This window comes from Cnephaeus nilssonii (assembly GCF_951640355.1).
Source record: "Cnephaeus nilssonii genome assembly, chromosome: 4".
In the NCBI taxonomy this organism is placed as follows: domain Eukaryota; kingdom Metazoa; phylum Chordata; class Mammalia; order Chiroptera; family Vespertilionidae; genus Cnephaeus; species Cnephaeus nilssonii.
Window position 1 is genome coordinate 66722755 of NC_137075.1, and position 21898 is coordinate 66744652.

At 44.1% G+C, this 21898-nt stretch overlaps 1 protein-coding gene across 1 annotated transcript in view; it reads left to right on the top strand.

Moving 5' to 3' along the window:
• Positions 1-21898, top strand: part of IQCH (IQ motif containing H) — a gene marked incomplete at both ends in the record, with an annotated part of 213432 nt that overhangs the window by 162953 nt on the left and 28581 nt on the right. The window contains 3 exon segments of the mRNA XM_079768988.1: positions 15177-15231; positions 15234-15257; positions 15260-15321. Of these exon segments, the coding sequence (XP_079625114.1) occupies positions 15177-15231; positions 15234-15257; positions 15260-15321 (141 nt within the window).

The window sequence follows — 21898 nt, forward strand, 5'->3', positions numbered from 1 at the left end:
CCTGACACCTTGATTTTAGCCCAGGGAGACTTCTGACATCTGACCATTTGAGCCACTAAGTTTATGGCAATTTGTTTCGGCAGCAATAGGAAACGAATACAGAGAGTTTTGGGTTTTCTGCATTTGCATTTTCAAAGTAAGCATGCATTATATTAGTAATCAGAAAAAAAAACTGAATAATGAAAATCATAAATTTGTATAGGATGTTATAATTTACAAAGCACTTTCACATACATGATCTTGCATACAAACACGTCTTGCAGTACATTTGGGTGGCAGAAAACTGAGGTGACTGCATCCATCTCAAATTCTTGCTCTCTGTCCCTGCAACTTACCATGCTGGCAAGGTAAGAGCAGAGGGGACCAGGGTCCAAAGAAAGGTAGAGAAAATAACAGGGGTGTACCAAGGATGGGCCCACAATTATGAATCGGCTCCAGACAAGAGTGTGGAAAATCCTGTCCAGACTTGAGGAGATGGGAGTGTGGTTCTAGGGTGGCACCTGGAGGAATGGTTTGGGAAATGTAAGGTTTCAATACTGGAATCATCGGGCAGGACCCAGGGTCTCTTCTTGGGAATAAGAGGAAAAGGGCCAGTCCTGGGAAATGGAGCTGGTCGGAGCATAGTACAAAACCACTCCTGCCGCTGCATTTACGTCCAAGATCCCAGCATCCCAGGGACGGGCAACTTCCATGCAGATCCATGGAACTACAAGGCAGCCAGGTTGGAGATCTGACTTCCCACGGGAGGTGAAAGGAGGGGCCCTGCCTCCTGTTCCTGAGAAGGGATGCCGCCCTTCCACACCTATTTCCAAACCCCAATGTGTCCTGGATGTCAGTATCTAGTGGGTTCCGGGAGGGCCATGCAGCACCGACCAAAGGCCTCGAGGAGAGATTGACATGATCATTGAACAAATATTTTCCAAGGGCCTACTCCACTCCATGCTGGAGGCTGAGGCGTTAGAGATTCAATAAGACATGTTCCCTGTCATGTGGAAGCTCATTTCACATCCGTCATCCAATTTCATTTGATACACATGCACCCAATTGTTGTCTTCTTACTGGTTCTTAGGCATAAATGTTGCCTCCACGAGATTTCTAAATCCTCTAGAAAGTCCTGGACCTTAAAACTTTTTTTTTTTTTTACCTCTTCATGATGTCTAACACAATGATAGTCAGTCATATGAGGACCAGTTGATTGATAGACTTTTGAAAATTCTAGAAGATCCAGATCTGTTGAGCTTACTTATTCACTTCTGGGAAATTCTCAAAGAAAGAACAAGTTGAGCATCTATTATGCACAAGACATTATGGTAGGTGCTAGAGGGCTGCAGTGATGCAAAAGGTGTCCTGGTGCCTGCCCTTAGGGAGCTCACAATCTATTTGGGGAGACAGACTTAAAAAGTGAATTACAAGAAAAAGCTTAAGTGACAACTACATAGGACAATAAAGAGAGACATTAAAAAGGGAATGTTGGCTTAATTACCTTCTGTCTGGAACAATCAAGAAAGATATTTACAGAGGAGGTGGGATTTGAGCTGAAAGATAGTTAGGATCGGAAGGAGAGTAAGTAAGAAGGAAATATGCTGTGAAGGGTGGTGGTAGAAAAGATCAAATCACACCTGGGTAAAATTATTGTCTAAGTCTTATAAACATCATATCTGATTTATATCATGTAATTATGCATTTATATATCACTAGAGGCCCGGTGCACAAAATTCGTGCACGGAGGGGGTGTCCCTCAGCCCAGCCTGCACCCTCTCCAATCTGGGACCCCTAGAGGGATGTCCGACTGCCCGTTTAGGCCCGATCCCGAACATCCCTCTCACAATCCAGGACTGCTGGCTCCCAACTGCTCACCTGCCTGCCTTCCTGATTGCCCCTAACCACTTCTGCCTGCCAGCCTGATCACCCCCTAACCACTCCGCTGCCAGCCTGATTGATGCCTAACTGCTCCCCTGCCAGCCTGTTTGCCCCTAACTACCCTCCCCTGCAGGCCTGGTCACCCCTAACTGCCCTCCCCTGCAGGCCTGGTTCCCCCCAACTGCCCTTCCCTGCAGGCCCAGTCACCCCCAACTTCCAGGCCCAGTCACCCCCAACTTCCCTCCTCTGCCAGCCTGGTCACCCCTAACTTCCCTCCCCTACAGGCTTGATTGTCCCCAACTGCCCTCCCTTGCAGGCCTGGTCCCTCCCAACTGCCCTCCCCTGCTGGCCATCTTGTGGTGGCCATCTTGTATCCACATGGGGGCAGGATCTTTGACCACATGGGGCAGCCATCTTGTGTGTTGGAGTGATGGTCAATCTGCAGATTACTCTTTTATTAGATAGTATAGAGGCCTGGTGCATGGGTGGGGGCCAGCTGGTTTGCCCTGAAGGGTGTCCCAGATCAGGGTGGGGGTTTCCTTGGGGAAAGCAGAGGCCCTGGTATCTGGGATTTATGTATCTTCTACAATTGAAACTTTGTAGCCTGGAGCAGAGCCAAGCCTCCTGCTTGCTTTGTGGCTGCAGCCATTTCTGTTGGAATTTATTTACCTTCTATAATTGAAACTTTATAGCATTGAGTGGAGGCGTAGGCCAGCAAGGGCAGGTGGAAAGCTTGGCTTCCTCCATTGCCAGGGAAACCCAAGCCTCCCTCCTGTTCTCTGTGGCTGCAGCCATCTTGGTTGGGTTTATTTGCATATTTGCTCCTGATTGGCTGGTGGGCATGGCTTGGGGGTGTAGCAGAGGTATGGTCAATTTGCATATTACTCTTTTATTAGATAGGATTCCCCAGTTCCTTTTCTTTAAGTAAAATTCACTAAACAAATAGATTGGCAAAGATGCTTTCTGTTGAAATTCCCAGATTAAAAACGTATTTGTTTTTAGATAGTGTGAACTTTTGAAATAATTATCTCTGTTATGAGCATTGATGTGTTGTCTTTAAAAAAAAACGAAAGGAGTTTAGATGAAAAAAAAAAAGGCAGCAGGCAATTAGCAATGATGGCTCTTCCTGGATACAAAAGGAAATGAGACTGGTTACAAAGTACAAACTGCGAGGAAAGACAAAAATGTAGACCTCCATGTATAGCACAGAATATCAATATATTCTGAAAACTGATTCTCAGAATGCCGAAACAAAAATAAATGAATGGAATATATCAAACTAGAAAACTACTTCACAGCAAAAGAAACTAACAACAAAACAAAGAGTCAGCCAACCAGAAGAGAGATGAAATTTACAAACAGTAGCTCTGAGCAGATATAAGGTGCTGCTCTTATTAAATCAAATGGCATAATCACATGGAAAGCTGTCACCCGAGCCCTCAGCAGGTTCTCAAACTGTGAGTGGAATCTGAATTGAATTAGCATTAAAGGTTTAATTTCCAAAAGATATATATTTTTAAAATACTCATAAAACTCAACACCAAACGAACAACCCAATCAAAAAGTGGGCAAAGGATCTGAAAATACACCTCTCCCAAGAAGGCTTACAAACAGCCAATAGATATATGAAAAGATGTTCACCTCACTGGCAGTTGGGGAAATGCAAATCAAAACTACAATGAGATACCACCTTAAACCTGTTAAAGTGGCCATTATCAACAAGACAAGCAATAACAAGTGTTGGAGAGGTTGTAGAAAAAAGGGAACCTTCATTCACTGCTGGTGGGAATGCAGACTGGTACATCCACTATGGAAAGCAGTCTGGCAATTTCTCAAAAAATTAAGAATAGAGCTACACATGACCCAGCAATTCCTCTCCTGGGTATATACCTGAAAAACTCGAAATCATGTATTCGTAAAGATATACGCACCCCTGTGTTCATTGCAACATTATTCACAGTGGCCAAGACATGGAAACAACTAAAGTGCCCCACATTAGAGGATTGGATAAAGAAGATGTGGTACGCCCTAGCTGGTTTGGCTCAGTGAATTGAGCGTCAGCCTGCGAATGAAGGGTCCTGCAGAATGAATGATTCTGGTCAAGAGCACATGCCCGGGTTGCGGGCTGGATCCCCAGTAGTGGGTGTGTAGGAGGCAGCCGACCCATGATTCTCTCAACACGGATGTTTCTATCTCTCTCTCTCCCTTTCCCTTTCTCTCTAAAATCAATTTAAAAAATTTTTTTAAAGAAGATGTGGTACATATACACAATGGAATACTACTCAGACATAAGAAAGGATGCAATAGCACCATTTGCAACAACATGAATGGATGGATCTTGAGAACATTATGCTAAATAAAATAAGTCAGTCAGGAAAAGCCAAAATCATATGATTTCACTTATATGTGGAATGTGAAACTGAAACTCATGAACACAAACAGCAGTGTGGTGGATGCCAGAGGAAAGGGGGTGCGGGGAGAAGAGGTCCTAATATAAGGTGACAGGAGATTTCACTTTGGGTGGTGGGCACACCGTACAATATACAGATCTTTTAACATAGAAACCCACACCTGAAACCTGTATGTTCATGTTGACCAATGTCACCCCAATCAATTTAACACATAAATATAAAAAATAAGAATGCCTAAATACAAATTTATCAGCCTAGAGTTTTAAAAATGAGATAGTTGAAAATATTTTCATCATGATTGGTAATGGATTCAGGCCCCAGTCTTCCCACTTACCAGTTGTGACTCTTCTGACAACCCACTGGACCTCTCTGAGCCTGGTTTTTTCATTGACAAATGGTGGATTCCTGCCCTCCTTCCCACAGGATGTTCTGAGAGGCTGAGCAGATATAAGGTGCTGCTCTTATTAAATCAAATGGCATAATCACATGGAAAGCTGTCACCCGAGCCCTCAGCAGGTTCTCAAACTGTGAGTGGAATCTGAATTGAATTAGCATTATTTTTAAAACTCAGTGAGCATTTTCATAATCATAAAGTGATATATAAGCATCAAAAATGAATACATTTATTTCAGAGAGTGGAAAACCAAGGTCTACAGAAATATCATAATTCCTTCTTATTCATTGCTGTATACTCAGCACCTATCACCGTGTCTAGTATATAATAGATCCACAATAAATATGTATTAAATGAATAAATGAATACTTCTCTCTGAGTCCCCCTCTGGTACTCTCATTTGCAAGATCTCCCTATCTCTGTTTTCAAGATATTCAAGGTATTCACTGAGGGAGCTCAATGAGATTTACTTTTTCTCTTTAGGGAAGGTGTTTTATTTATACATAAGAAAGTTAACAGTGTATGTCTAAATTAAAATTTAATAAGCCTTTGGTATAAACAGAAGTGGCTATTATTCAGTGTTTCTAATGCTATAAGAGGCACACTGTTAATCACAAGTTAATACTTAGGGAAAGGAAAATAGATCCCAAGGGTTTTGAAGCATTAAAGGAAAAGACCTGTCCCTTTAAAAGGTCTGCTTCTTTGTGCCAATGAAACAGACCTGTAATATACAAGAAATAATAATGATGGTGGCAGTAATGACTTTTACAATAAACGCAAAAGCAGTGATGACAATGAATTTCACAGTGACAAGTACAATTTTGTTTCTTAACACGGATAGTGCAGGTAATCTAGTGGCCAACTTTGCCTGTATACAATATTACCTTGTGTGACTATCCTTAAATGTTTGGTTAACCCCTTACATTATAAATTTTAACCTTCAGAAAATTGAACGCAAGCCTAAGCATCAACTCTTGGATAGAACTTTGGTTGATGTACATATATAATAGACCCAGTTCCTCTGTCTACATCTCACCTCACCCAAGACTTCAGATGCCCACTCTCATCATGGAGATCCTTGCTTTCTATGAATGAAACTCTGGACTTGGAGGTCTCAGGATGAGCCCATCTGGGTAGTCACCCTGCATCCTGTGCTTTTCAAGAGGTGCCACAGTTCTACAGGGGGGCAGCAGCTATGGGAAAGGAAAAGGCTCCCTTCTAATGCTAAGAAAGACCAGAAGATTCTCCACATTTGTGTGTTTACAGCGTGTCCCCTAGTATCACAGAAACAAAGCTGAATGGCCCTTTTCTATTTCCAGCTGTCACCTGTTTTTGTGTGATAAATTTTGTCTTGTAGCAACCCAAGTACCCATCAGTAGACAAATGAATATATACACTGAGTGGCCAGATTATTATGCGTTCAGAGATCATAATAATCTGGCCACTCAGTGTATATTGCTCAGTCATGAAAAAGAATGAAATTATACCATTTGGAACAACATTGATGAGCCTAGATGGTATCATACTAAGTAAAATAAGTCAGACAAATACCACATGGTTTCACTTAATATGTAGAATCTAAAGAACAAACAAAACAGAAACAAACTCATAGATAAAAGAGAACAAACAGATTTGCTAGATGAGAGGCAGGTTAGGTGTTGGGTGAAAAGGGTGAAGGGATTAATAAGTACAAATTGGTAGTTACCAGTCACAGCATAGGGAATATAGTAAAAAATATTGTAATAACTATGGACACAGACAATAGGGCAGTGAAGGCCTGGATCGGGGGGAGGGAAACCAGGTGGAGAGGAACAATGGGGGTGTGGGGGCGGGGAGGGAACATCTATAATACTCAACAATAAAGCTTTATAAAAAATCAATTAGAATATCTTAAAAGTAAAAAACACTCCTGAACTACCCCCCTCCCCCCATGTGACACAATTGCTTTTCTCATTGATCATATCCAAAGTGCTCTCCAGGACAAGCAAGCTGACATGCTTGGTTCCTCCCAGGTTCAATAAATACATTCTCTTCCTGCCTCCCACATGCACCTTCATTCCTAAAACTTGCTTTTCTGTCACTATACAACGTGACAGAACATGTTTCACAATCCAACTCCTTCTCTCAAAACATGTTTCACAATCCAACTCCTCCTAGAAACCCACCTGAATCAATTCCACTTCAACTGCCACCTCATTCTGCAGCTTCTCCGAGCTGAGGTACAGTATCAATGGCCAGAGTAATTATTAATGATAACATTAACAATGTATTGAATTTTTGTCAAGTGCCAGGCACTCTGTTATATATTTTACATGTAATATTTCTAATCCTCACACCCTGAGAAATGGGCATTACTATCCCTAATTTACAAATGAGAGCTGAGGCTAGAGTGACATGTTCAAGGTCACACAGTTACTAAGTGACAAATCTAGGATTCAAACCATACTAAGGTTCAAACCAAGCAGGCTGCCGAGCCTGCTCCTTCTCTCAGCAGATGCTCCCTGTGGTACTGCATTGAATTGATGGCGAACATCCTTTGCAAGTCACTCCCTCCTCCTCAACTACCATCACCAAAGAAAATGTATGTTTCCCTTGTATATCCTCAATATGCTTGTTGAATTGAGTTGAACAGCTTAAAGCCAGAAAACACATCTCCTATTTTTTTTTAATATATTCCATCCTTGTGCTCAGCACATAAGGTAATCATTAAATGTTAATGACTAAGCGCAATGGAATAAAATCAGTGTTGTGGTAGCCATTTTTAAGCCTTAAGAGTTTAAATGAGCAAGCCCACGCACAGCACCACAGCTGGGAGCGCCATATTGCCATTAAGCCAGAAGGTGGATTCACGGGATGGGAACATTGAAAACAGACACCACAAGAATGGTTAAGTCAGTTTTCCAAACCACTTTCTACAAGTAGCTATTGCTTTTTTCCCCATAATAATTTCACAATAATTAGCCTGCTAGGTGAAAAATCCCAGGCAAAAAAGAACAACCACAACTGAGAGTCAAAGGAATTCAGAATAACCAGTAAGTATTGAGCCAAGGTTGGAGGTGATAGGGACAATAGGTAGAGCCATTCCCTATTGTCTGGTTAAAAAATATAAGAGACCTGCCATCTGGATTTCTAGTATGGGCTTTACCTTTCAGAATAAATGCTTCTGTTTCTATCATTAGAATCATGAAGTCCAATCTCACATTCCAACATACATGGATATCAAAATGTATATTTGGTGAGGAATAGTGTCTGATGCTATCCATCTCTGCTTTCTTTTGCTTTCTTTGTTCCTAGCATGAAATTTTCTACTTTTTGCCAAAACCTTACTATGTAGCTTTTTAACTTAATTAAATATATAGGCAATTACTGACACCATCTGTCTTCATAGAAAAAAGCACGAGAAGTGACACAAAAGACTGGAATTCTGAAGGGAATACTTAGCAAACGAAATCTTCTAGCTCCACAATAGTGATGTTTATTTTTAGGGGCCCTTATGTTATTTTAAGTCTTATATGTTTTTCAGAAATAATGAATTTGGGCTATACTTAAGATGTAGTGGCTTTGGTATGATTTTAAAAAAAGAAAATATCAAGTAATCCATGGCTTTTTCAGTAAAACAAAAACTTAAACATGCCGTTGAACATCTGTTACTAGTACAGTCTAACACAGCACTTAAAATCCTTTAAAATCCCTGAAAACCTTTATAAAGTTACATGAATCTTTTGCACAAATAGAACTGTTTTAACAATATATATATTCCTCTAAACATACATTTTGCTTCCTTAAACATAAGAGCCATTGTGTTGCCTATTGTTCCAAACCCTTAAAAATAAGTAAATAAAACGGCTTCCCTTCTTGGTCTTCCCCTAGCACGCCATATTGCTAGTCTACTCTGGGGTACCTACCTACTTACGTCTGTTTTTAAATTGTTTTTCCATTTTCCTTTTGAGACATTTCCACAACTATCTCAAAATATAATTGATATCAAACCTACCCATTGAAACGTGATCAAGCAAAGTCAGGAACCAATACAAGTCCAAATAAAACAACAAAATTCACCTCCCCTAGGGAGAACATAGGCAGGAAATACGCAGGAATTAGCAGGAAAAGAGTCACACGTGGCCCCAGAAGAACATGGAGTCCCCTGAGGTTACCACTAGGGAGGGCAACTGGGCTGGGCTGAAGCTCTTCCCTGAACTGGAAAAACGGGTTTTGAGTTTTTGAACCCCGTGTGGCAGCAACGAAGGGTCCTACTCCCTGTAAATAGAAGTGTGCAGCGCCAGAGGACAGCCCTCCAGAGGCACAATATACAGGAGACACTTTTCAAAGAAATAGCTATAAAATTTCTATTCCTATTAAAGACTTATGGTATACCAAAGAACATGCTCTCTCAGATTTGAGGTGGGAGGGGAATCAATGTATGTTCTTTGAAATGTTTTATTCACTCATTGATGATGGAAATAATGAAGTAATTTCACGATTATTTTCTACAAATTGCCTTGAGGACGCTGTGTAAAATGCTTATCAAACAGAAGTGGAGCTAGAACTAAGAATTTACACTTATCTGCCATGACTGACGGGCCTTCCAGGGCCCTCTCTTGAGGATGAGGAGGAGAGGAAAGGAGGAAGGAAGGAAGGAAATACCTCCTTGGATCTGTTTCTTTCATTTGCTAGAAATTGAACCCGGGGACAACGGGTATCAGAGGGTGTCAGTCACTTAAAAGCAGCCTCTGGGGTGAAGCTCAGAGGAGCAGAGGCCGTGTGAGGGTCAGAGCCCGAAGGGTAAGCCCAGGGGACGCTTACTCAGGGGACACTACAGGCTGATTTCCAGTCTGCAGCTACTCGGCTGGAATCTCTGCAGGGCCCTAAGGCTCCGCCCGTATATTCCTGGGAAGTACCACAGGGTTTTTATTGATCACAGATAGGAGCCTTGGCTTTTTGCCTGCCCTGAAGGACAACATTTCCTTGTCCTTATACAACTCTGATTTTTGGCTCTCAAGTAATGGGGCAGGTGAGGCAGAAAGGTGGTAAGTGACTTGTCCAAAGTCCCCAGTAAATCACAGGTTTTCCTCCCGCTTCAGTAATCGGTGGTGTGTCTGGGTGTGACGCCAGCCTGATGATGCTCTCTCACATCCCACCAGGCATCTGTTTCCCTCCCCATGGGGAGGATAATCTCCAAGGTGAAGCCCAGGAGAGGAAACCTGGACTTCAGAAACAGGCACATTGATCTGGATCCCAGTCCCTGCCACACAGCTGTGGAACTTGGGCACGTTTCTGGGTTCTTTGAGCCTCTGCTTCCACTTCTATAAAATGAGGATGTTAGGCCGGACAGGCATGGTTCAGTGGTTGAGCATTGACCTATGGACCAGGAGGTCATGGTTCGATTCCCAGTCAGACCCTATGCCCAGGTTGCAGGCTCCATCCCCAGTGTGGGGTGTTCAGGAGGCAGCTGATCAATGATTCTCTCACGTAATTAATGTTTCTATCTCTCTCCCTCTCCCTTCCTCTCTGAAATCAGTAATATATATATATATATATATTAATGAGGATGTTAATATCCACTTCACAAAGTTGTGAGATGACATGAGAAAATACTTACCAGGGTGCTTTGTACATAATAGACCCTTAATATACATTAATTTCCCTTCCATTTTCCTTCCATCGTTCTCCCTCCTAGAGTCGGTCCTCCACGTAGTCAAATCGGCAGCTTCCTAAATATTGCTGCCATCAATAAAGAAAGCATATTGGCTCCATTGGGTCCTGAATCTTTCAAACACCAGAGTCCATAGGCAACAAAGGCAAAATCCTAGGATCCAGATTCATCTCTCAGATAACCAACTCCAAAAGGTTCCATTAAACAGCCCTCCACAGTCAGCAAAGGATCAGAATTTATTGGATTAACATGATGGGGATAAGGAAGTGTCCCTGTGGGGAGCATAGGGCTTGGGGGAGGGGGCTCCTCAAAGCACAGAAGCCAGGCCAAAGTGCTGGGAGGACCCTGGAATGAGCAATAGGAAGGAAGAAGAAAAGTGGATGTGCCCACTGACCGACCCAGCTGGTCTTCTAGATTTGACCAGGCCCCACTCAGTCCAGGAGCTGATACAAAATGAAAGCCTGTGATGGGGAGCAGGAGGAAGTCCCACTGTGTCCTCAGAGCTCATAGAGTCTTTTTTCAGATGCTAATATATTATCCCTTTCTGCTTATTGGGCCTCAGGTATTAAACCTGGCTGGGCACTGGTTTGCTTCAGTGTAGGTAGCGGACATTTTTTACCTACATGGAAATGCTTTTTAAGGCAAAGGCTTGAAGAATGCCTAGAATAAATTCAGAGGGCAGTTTGGAAGGTGGTTTATCACGGGCCCCTCATTCAGTCATTATTTACACTAGTAGTGAAAACAAGTGGCCATACCAATTGTGCAGGTGTTCTTCCAAAAATGGGACTCCTGGAAACTGGAGAGAGAGGCGGGGAGGAGAGGGGGGGGGGGGGCAAAGTGTGTATGTGTTTGTAACATCTCTATTGAGATATCACATGCCATAAAATTCACTCTTTTAAATATACTAACGTAGTTTTTAGTATATTCACAGAATTATACAACCATCATCAATATCTAATTTTAGACCATTTCTCTTACACATGCAAAAAAAATCCCTGAACCTATTAGAAATCATTCCCATATGCTCTTCCCCCCAGCCAGTAGGAACCATTCTCTGTGTCTATGGATTTCCCTTATCTGGACATTTCATATAAATGGTATTATCCATTTTGTCTTTTGTGACATAATGCTTTCAAGGTTCATCATGTTATAGCATGAATCAATGCTTCATTCTTTTAAATGACTGAATAATAGTCCACCGTGTGGATGTACCACATTTGTTTATCTATTAATCAGTTGATAGACATTTGGTATGCCTCCATTTTTTGACTATCATAATGTTACTAGGGGCCCAGTGCACGAATTTGTGCACCTTGAAAGGAATGTGGGCCGTGATGCTGCGATGGGCACAGAGGCAGGTCTCAACCTATCCTCAGTGTCCCTGCCCGGCCCCTCCCCCACCCCCAGTCCCCTGTCTGCCAGCAGCCCTGCTCCCACCGCTGCTCCCACAAGCTGACGGTGCCGGCCCCACTTGCACCTGCTGATGTTTCAGAGCCATTGGGGCCGGCACCAGTAGTGGGTGCGAGCGGTGGCTCTGGTGTGACTGTGGGTGTAAGCAGTGCTGGCGCCAACAGTGGGTGCAAGAGGCGGCTGTTGGCTCCGATTGCCCCTCGGGAGCAGGGAGAGGTGGAGAAGCCCTCAGGGGTGATCAGGGCTGGCAGCTGCCGCTCACACACACTGATGGCACTGAGCGGATTGGGGCTGGCACCAGGCACCAACATTGGGTGCGAGCACCAGGGGGAACCGTGGCGTGCAGAAGCAAAGAATTTTTAGTAACCACCAGAGGCTTGCCCTGGTGACAGCAACTGGTGCCCTACCTTGGTCTGGCGCCCCCACTCATCTGCTCCACCATCCCACCACTACTGATGCCCGCCATGTTCCACGTGCACCCCCTGGTGGTCAGCGCACGTCATAGCAACCGGTTGTTCGGTTGTTCTGCTGTTCAGTCTATTTGCATATTAGGGTTTTATATATATAGATGAACATTCATGTACAAGTTTTGGGTGTGCCTGGTTTCATTTTTTCCTGATTATACATAGGAGTAGAATTGATGGGTCATATGGTAGCTGAAAGTTTAACTTTTTGAGAAACTACCAAACTGTTTTTAAAGTGGTTGCACCATTTTACAATCTCACTAGCAATGTATGAGGTTCCAATTTCTTCATATCTTTGTTAATACTTGTTACTATCTTTTTTATTTCAGCCATCCTGGTGAGTTTGAATGGTATTTCTCCTGTCTGTGTTTTAAAGGGAAGGTTTTTTGTCTTTGTGTTATTTAATTGAATCATCCAACAAAGATTTATTGTACATACATATCAGGCAGGGGTGATGCACTAGGCATTGTGCAGGATGCAGAGATGAATAAGAAAAAGTCCCTGTTTTCAGTCTAATTCTCCTCTCTAGGAATTTCCAAATGTAAACAAACTTGCCTTGGACTTGAAGTCATGAGCTCTGAGTCCTGGTCTGAACTCAACTCCTGACCAGGTCTCTTTCCCTCTTGAGCAGGGGTCCTCAAACCTTTTAAACAGGGGGCCAGTTCACTGTCCCTCAGACTGTTGGAGGGCCGGACTATAGTTTAAAAAAAAACTATGAACAAATTCCTATGCACACTGCACATATCTTATTTTGAAGTAAAAAAACAAAATGGTAAAAACACCCGCATGTGGCCCGCGGGCCGTAGTTTGAGGACGCCTGCTCTTGAGTCTCGTGCTTAGAGTTTGAGGGGGCTAGACTAGGCCAATTCCAAGGTCATCGCTCTGACATTCATGTTTCTTGTGTACAGACTCTGCAACCAAGGTAGTTCTTTGTAAAAAATACACTGAGTGGCCAGATTATTATGACCACCTGACGTTTGTAGGCAAATTAGATGTACATTGAATCGTATGGGATATGGAAGCCAAAGGCCTGTTCAAACACCTCTGCTGTCTGCAGTTACCAAGATAAAATGTCTCCAGTTCACACAAGAACACAAGGATTGGACAGTCGAGCATTGGAAAAAAGTCATATGGTCCGATGAATCACGTTTCAAGTTGCATCGTGCAGATGGCAGAGTGAGAATTTCACAGAAACAGCATGAAAGCATGCACCCCACATGCATGAGTACAACCCTTCAAGCTGGTGGGGGCAGTGTTATGGTCTGGGGCATGTTTTCCTGGCATGATTTGGGCCCTTTAATTCGTGTGGAACAATGTCTGAATAGCACAACATACCTAAGTATCATTGCTGATCAAATTCATCCTATCATGTTGATGGCGTATCCCAATGGAAATGGCTTCTTCCAACAAGACAATGCGCCATGCCACGGTGCTCGTATTGTGCAGGAGTGGTTTCAAGAACATGAGGGAGACTATACCTTGCTTAGGTGGCCCCCCACAATCACCAGATCTCAATCCAATTGAGCATTTGTGGGATGAAGTTAGAAGAGCCATCAGGCAGCTGGTTCCACAACCATCAAATCTCACAGAACTGGACAGTGCTATTCATCAGGCATGGTGTCAGATTCCTCCCATCACCTTTCAACATCTCGTGGAGTCAATGCCAAGAAGAATCGCCGCAGTATGGAAGGCAAAAGGTGGCCCAACGAAGTACTGATGGGGTGGTCATAATAACCTGGCCACTCAGTGTATACAGGTATGTGATTTACCGGAGCTGCTGAGGGAACTGGGAGGAAAGGCGAACTCTGTGCCAGCTCGTTGCGCTGCTGGGACCAGTGCTGCGGGCCCATCCTCATGGCGCTTTGGCCGGCAGGCCTCCACCCCGCAGTCTAGCACAGGAATCCTCCTGATGGGAGCTACAGGCCAGGAGCTTTCTGCTTTGAAAATTCAACAAAACCCTTTTAGAGATTATTCATAGTGACTTTGAAGGAATACTTCTCAACTGAGCAAATCACTCACCAGCCCTGACATTTACATTATAGCGTGAAAATTAAAGGAGGAGAATAACTATCTACAGCATGGGGTTATTATATTGAGTTGCCGTAGAAGAAGCATTTACAATTACTGGTCCTAGAAACCTGATAGGTTATAATAATTGGGTTTTCATGTTTATTACAGTTTAGTGCTCAATGTCAAAATATGAGAGTGGTCTTCCCAAAATTCATCATAAAAAATTAAGGAAATACTTAAAAAGAAATGAGTATTTCTGTATGTTAAGAATACATATAAAACAATAATACAAACAATATCAGTGAGGCCATCAGTCTAAAACGTAATAGAGGGAGGATGGTAAATGTATAGAGGAAGTAGAAGGCACTTGGAAAAGGAAGCAGAGAAAGCAAGGGTATATGAAGAGATTTGTGATATTTTTACAAAATTGGAAAACATAAATGCCGTTGTTGATGATGCAGGTTTAATTTCAATATTTTCCATTTTGGATACCCAAATTAATTTTGAACATTGTTCCTGCATATCCTGAAAATTTTTCCAAAGTCACAGAGAAGCTCCTGGCACTACGAAGAAATCAGGCTATTGATGCTGCTAATTCAGTGTCATGGACAGAGCTGACCAGGACAGAAAACTTGGGCTTTGATCCCAGCTCTTCCCCCAACTGAGGGACCTGAGTGAGTGAGTCCCCTCAGAGTCCTCATCCATAAATGAGGACGTGGGAATGACAGAGGTCATTTTAGGTCTGTAGGACAGAGATGGTTAAGACCTCTCTGAGCCCTGCGTGTTTTTCGTTTTAGAAATTCCATCACCCTACATGCTTTCAAATGCATTAAATGCACTCCCATGGAATAAACATAACTGTAACAATTGTGTGGCATTTAACTGACATGTCAATGTGGTTGATCTCTTTTAAATGTTTATTGTTATTTTTGCAGTTTTCTTATTTGGAAGCCAGTAACTTTTTTCCCCCCCAGAATCCAAACATTTTGAAGGCCTTTGAAAATCATGGAGGTCCGAGGCATGGTGGACTCTGAGCCCTGAATGTTCAATGACAGGGCCCTGATGTTTTGCTGCCTCTGGCCCCGGAGTCCAAAGGCCCAGAATAAGGCAGTGTCCAGGGTGAATGGTGCAGAGAATGGTTGCTCTCTAGTTGCTCAGAGACAGCCTCGTGGAGCAGTTATTTAAATCGTGCCAAGAAGGATAAGTAGGGTTAATAGAGACAGAGGGGAAGACCTCCAATATGAATACTAGGAGTCTCAACAGTTGATCAGGGCCCAGGATGACTGTCCTGTACAGCAGAGACCGCAGTTCTTTGCCTCTGCAAGAGACTGGGCCATCCCAGCAGCTGCCACTAGGTGGCAACATGCCAAGAGGCTGCAATCCCCTCTGCCTATGGACTTTTTTACGTAATTTAAACAATTCTTAACAAATATCATAATCACATTAACATTGTATTAACTGGAAATTATTACAGTGCACTGTGCCACCTTCTTTAAAATGAAGCCTCAGGTGTGTTATTTACCACGATGGAGAGCTTGATGCTGCCTGGGGATTGAAAAATCAAATGCGAAGAGACATCACTAAAAAAGTGTGCTCTCGACCTGAAAGCCAGGGTTCTGGGGCTTGTTTTTAAACAGCATCTGAGAAGAGGTGAATGTACTCACAGCCTTTGTAAAGTGGGCAAGAACACTGAAGTCAAGAGCCAGGCAAGGGAGTTCTTATGCCCGCCCCTGGCTCTGTTCCTGATAGTCACACAGGTTTGTGTCTGCCAGACCCAAATCTCGTGTAGTCACTGACCCTCACAAGCCCTTGGAGATAAAGACTGTCACAGATAGGTCTGTGTTCATAGACAGGAAACTGAGGCCCAGAGAGGAGAAGGAAGTTGAGATCACACAGACAGGGAAGGGCAAGGTCACCTCGCCCACTGAAGTCAACTCTGGCCCAGTGTTCTTCCCATTCCGGCGAAGCCACTTGCCTCCACCACTTCTTTTACCCTCTACTATCACCATGTCGGTCCAGCCATCATCAGCTCCCACCCGGATTACTGCATTAGCCTCCTAACTGGCTGGCCCCCCTGTTCCCATCCTTGACCCCTCATGGTCCCTTCTCCTCACCACAACCTCCTTTAAAAATATGTCAGATCAAAACAAACAAACAAAATAATAATAATAATACCTCAGATCATGTCAGTCCTCTGCTCAACACGTCCCAGTGGATTCCCAGCGGCCTCTACCGTTGTAAATCGGAAATAAGCCCTTGGCTCTATTGCAGCCAAACCAGTATGGACAGGGGGAGCCTTGGCCTACCCATGCTGTCCTGCCCAGCAAGCAGAGGAGCAGGCAGGTGGCCCGGCCTCCACAGCTTCAGCATAGCGACGGGGACCGTGGGTCTGACTGAGGGCTTGGTCTCGCTCTAGAAAAAAACAAGTGGCCCAGCAGTGGGTTTCCTGTCAGGTTGGGACTGCTGAGGAGGGTGGGCTGTGTGGCACCCTCTGCACTCGGATGCCGTCTCTGTGGACAGAGGAATCTCAGCGCTGCATCTCTCGGTTGCCTTTATTTGAGGACCAGTATCTTCAAAAATTCTCCACGAGTGAGAAATGTTCACAGTCCCCAGTTAGCCTCATTGATGCGCCTGGAGGCAACCGAGGGAAGGTCCGCCAGGGCTAGTATCCCCAGTGATCAGTTGAGGAAAGTGCACTCCAAAGAGGTGACCTGCCGAGGATCACAGCTATTTGTCTCAGACCCTGGTACCAAGGGCTGGGGCCTTCAGCAAGTCACCCTCCTGAGCCTCAGGAAGGAGGAGGGGGAGTGGAGGAGGAGGAGGAGGAGGAGGAGGAGGAGGAGGAGGAGGAGGAGGAAGAGGAGGAGGGGGAAGGAGGAGGAGGACGACGAGGAGGAGGGGGGGAGGGGAGGAGGAGGAGGAGGATGAGGAGGAGGGGGGGAGGGGAGGAGGAGAAAGAAGGGAAAAGAAAACCTAGAGATGGGTCTGCAAAGCATCTATAGATTCTTAAAGCTCTAAAATTCTAGAGTCATTTGATCTATAAATTAGTCTCTAGGTCCCATCCCTGCCCTGATGCCCATACGAGGAGGTTGGCAAGACCAAACCCTTTGCCACAGAACGTTATTTGCACTTGGAGACAGTCACAGAATATAGGGCCTGGGCACATCTGCCTGCATCTGCACGCTCTGCCACCCATCCATCCTGCCTGTCACAGGCGAGAGGCAGAAGCAGCAGGGGTGAGCAGGCGGCCTCCATCTGCCTGGAACACCTAAGGCAAAAAGGGCTCAATATTGGGCCTCTCTGCCACTCCTCCCCACACAGAAGCACCCCAAAGCTTGTGGTCCAAACAGGGCGCAGAGCCTGGGAACAGAACAATTCTGGGCAAGTTTGCCTCTGCCTGGCCCTGTCTTCCGGTTCTCACACGCTTTTGTAAGAACAAAGGTTGCTGTAGTTTTTTGGCTTTACCTTCTGCCCTGTGTTCTGGCCCCTCTGCCCCAGGCCTCCGAGGCAGCTGCGGTGAGCACGGCACCCAGGCGAGGGCAATGGAGAGCCGGCCTCCGCGGCACTCCTCCCCACCCACCCTTCTGGCCCCGCCCCTGCTGAAGTGCCAGGGACTTTTCCCGACCAATCCAATCGAAATAGAATGTAAGCCACATGTGTCGTTTTTATTTTCTGTAGCCTCATTTAAAAATAGGTGAACATATTTCATTTAACATAACCCAAATGTTATCATCAAACATGTAACCAGCATAAAATATTATTTATGAGCTATTTCACATTTTCTGTATCTCCTTCGTCTTCAAAAGCTGGTGTGGATTTTCCATGTATAGCACACCTCAATTTGAACCAGCCACATTTCAAGGGCTCAATAGCCACAAGTGGCTAGTGGCTTCCATATTAGATAGTGCCAATCTAGGAATACATGAAAGTCCATATAATTGCACTTGCCATAATTCTGCTAGTATTAACAATAGACTATTCACATTTTGTTATATGCTCATCTAGTCTTTTCTAAGCATAATATTTTTTTTTTGCAAAGTGGAAGTCACATTGGCCCTACGACTTTATATCCTTCCCTTGCTGTTTTGTAGTATCTTGTTATGTCATCAACGTTATTCACAATCATTATCTTCAGTGATAAGACCATAGACCAGCCTATCACTTGAATGTGTCATAAGCTTCTTAACCAAACACCCAGATGTTGGACAGCTGCAATTTTTCAATATGACAAGTAATGCTGAGATGAGTATTTTTATGTTGCTTGTGCTTCTCAAGGCCTCGATGTAAATCTCTCTGGTATTCTAGCCATTTTTAACAAGATGATTTTTGAATATCATCAATCAGTCAAACAATATCAACAAGTGATTTATGACTGGGAGCTGAAACACCTTGGTTTCTCATCCCACACCTTCGGTACCTGGCTCTGTAACCTAGGGCAAATCACTTCTCAGACCAGAGTTGCCCTATTTATAAAGTAAACTGATTGTATTAGATAGTTTTTAAGGGTCTCTCCAGCTCTAACCTTCAGTGATCTTTTCTCCTTACCCTCACATCTAATCAATTAATCTGTCAAGCTAGTCATTACAAGTCCTTCAAGTCATATCAAAGCCACCTCCTAAACATTTAAAAACCCATCCACTTCTCCCCATCCCCACTCACAGAGCCTTTGTACCGGTTGCCTTCATCACTCATCTGACCTGTGATGGGCGCATCCAGTGCAGAGAGAGATTAGGCTCCAAAGTGAACAATGAAGTCCAAAATCAAGAACAGGATTAGTGAGATGTGTGTGAAAGCCGGGGGCTGGCCCAGAGGAGATGCCCAATGAATGTTTGCTGCATTTGAATCTGAATCCAGCTTCAGGAGACCCACCCTGTTCCTGAAAGGTTGCCAAGGAGTTCACAGTGAAGGGGGAGCCTAGCCCTGGCCCTGACACTGGGTGCTGTGGGTGCTGTGGGAAGACAAAGACTCTGCAGCTTCCCCAAAGGGGCTGACAGTCTAGAGGGGGAGATAGGAGCCCCTGTACACAAAACAAGCCTGCCTCAGGCGGTGTCTGCAATGGAAAATCCAGATGGAGAACAGAACAATTATCTGAGCAATTCAGGCAAGCCTGCTGTTGATGAAAGGCTTAAAGAAACTCGGTCTATTTCTTTTGTGAACCCAGGGGTTAGGGCAGCCTGGGGAAGCCAAAGGGCTTGGCTCTGGAAGACCAGCACTCTGGCCTGTGCTCTATAATCTTAGGCAAACTCTGAAGCTCCTTATTTTTTTTAATCCTCACCCGAGGATGTTTGTTTTGGTTTGTTTTTTAAAAAATTATTTTTAGAGAGAGAGGAAGGGGGGGAGAGAGAGAAACATTGAGGCTGACCGGCGCGGCTAAATGGTTGAGCGTTGACTTATGAACCAGGAGGTCACGGTTCGATTCCTAGTCAGGGCACATGCCCAGGTTACAGGCTCGATCCCCAATGGGGCGTGCAGGAGGCAGTCGATCAATGATCCTCTCCCATCATTGATGTTTCTCTCTCTCTCTCCCTATCCCTTCCTCTCTGAAATCAATTTAAAAACAAAACAAAAAAACATTGATGTGGGAGAGAAACATCAGTCAGTTGCCACCTGGATGTGCCCTAACTGGGGATCAAACCCGAAACCTAGGTATGTACCCTGACAGGAAAGAAAACCCATGACCTTTTGGTGTACAGGACGATGCTCCAACCGAGACTTCCAGCCAGGGCCTGAAGCCATTTTTTTATCTCAGTATCGTCAGTGGTCAAATGGAGCTAGAGTAACACCAATCTTGCCCAAACCTAACCACCTGCTACACTGAGTTGTGAGGTTGCACACAATGATTATAAATGGGGAAAAGAGGTATTAAATGGAGCAATCTAATAGCTACACAGGCCACTGAAAATGCGTCTCCTAAGATCCTACTCCTCCTACAGGAAACATTCGATAATTGTGAATGACATTTGTATCGAACTTTATCATGTGATAGGCAATTTTATGTGCATTTATTCTATTTTGTTTCCAAAGTCCCATAAATGTTGTCATTTGCTCCTTTTACACTTAAGGATACTGAGATGGAGGGAACTTAAATAAGTCATGCAAGTTTACACTCTCTGAGGGCCAGATGCAGGCCCCCTGACTCCTTGGCTCTCACTCTTTCCCTTACATGATGACCTTCTCATTAAAATCCTTATCACCAAAGCATTAATGTCATTCACATAAATATTCATCACGTTTGCTGTATTTACTTCCCTTTGATCAGGACACTAAAACACCAAGATGAGGGATCTGAAAAAATTGCCTGACACGTGAGAACAGCATGTTCACTCTCTGGTACTAAGGAAAAGTGGCTGTCCCCATCTCATCTGCATTTTATGCCATACAGCGGGAAATATCTAAGTTGACAAATAGGATATTTACAGCTGCAACAGATACTTGGCAGTTAGTTTTTAACAATTGTTGCAAATGTGATTTATTTGCTATTATAAAAGGGCATTACTGTGCGAATATGACTCCTGAAATTAGCTTCAGTTTAGCAAGGGGCCCTTGACAGCTTGACCTCCTAATATCCTTATAATGATGCCATTTACATTCAATGCTTACTCAAGTCACTCACTGCTAGATTTGTTTGAGAGGAGTCCACTCTAGGGCAGATGTATTATGTATTTTACCACACCGAGTTGGTGTGGGGGGCACATGGAGGCCTTCTAAGAGGAAAAAAAAATGTTTAATCAAGTCTTCTGAAAATGTGTTCATTTCCAACTTCCTACAGTGAAAATGCATTACTGCTAATTACAGCATACTCCAGAAATACAATACTTCATGTTTTCTCCACAAGACACTTCCGTGGCATGGATTATATTAAACAAGAACATGTTTTGATCCTCAGCAACTTTCACTTTTAACTTGACTGGGAAACTGGTACAGGGAAAGGATCGGGTGGGCCAAGATCAACGCCGCCGTCTCCTCCAGCAGGGAATGGGAAGAGGGTGGGCTGCAAGCCAGGCAGAACTGGGTTCAAGTCCCAGCACCACCCCTTCCTAGCTGTGTGGAACTGGGTGCCTCTCTGAATCTCTGTTTCTTCCTCTAGGACATGGGGGTGCTATTGTTTAGGGTGTTACAAGGATCTGAGGTGGGGGTGAAGCACCTGGCACATTGTAGGCACCTGGTACGCGGGAGGCAGTCATGTTTGTGCTGCTTTTCAAAGCTCAAATGTCACTTCTCCATGATGCAGCCCTGACTTCACTGGACAAATGCAATCTGTCCTTTCTTTCCGCCTCAGCAGCACTTGGTTCTGTCCCTTTATTATATCGAGTGTTGCGTTGTGCTGTAATTCATTGAATACGTATGTTTCTGGGCTTCCCTTCTTGATCGCAGGACTTGTCCTATTTACCTATGACACCCCGTGCCTAGCACAGTAATATGCCTTGAGCATCGAACTGAGGAGGACTCTAGGGTGCTCTGGCTTCAGTGTGGGCTTGGGGATAACAAGGGCAAGCAAGGGGAGGGGAGAGGTAGTACATGACCCACTTTTGCCATCTCTAGTGTAGCCCATAGCAGATGCTCAGTAAATATCCAAGGAATTAATGCCCGTCACTAAGCAGTAGCTTATAGTAACATATAGTTTACATACGTCTACTTTCAAAGCATTTTCATTTTTATTGGGTCATGGTGTTCTTCTAATAACCCTGCAGTTCAG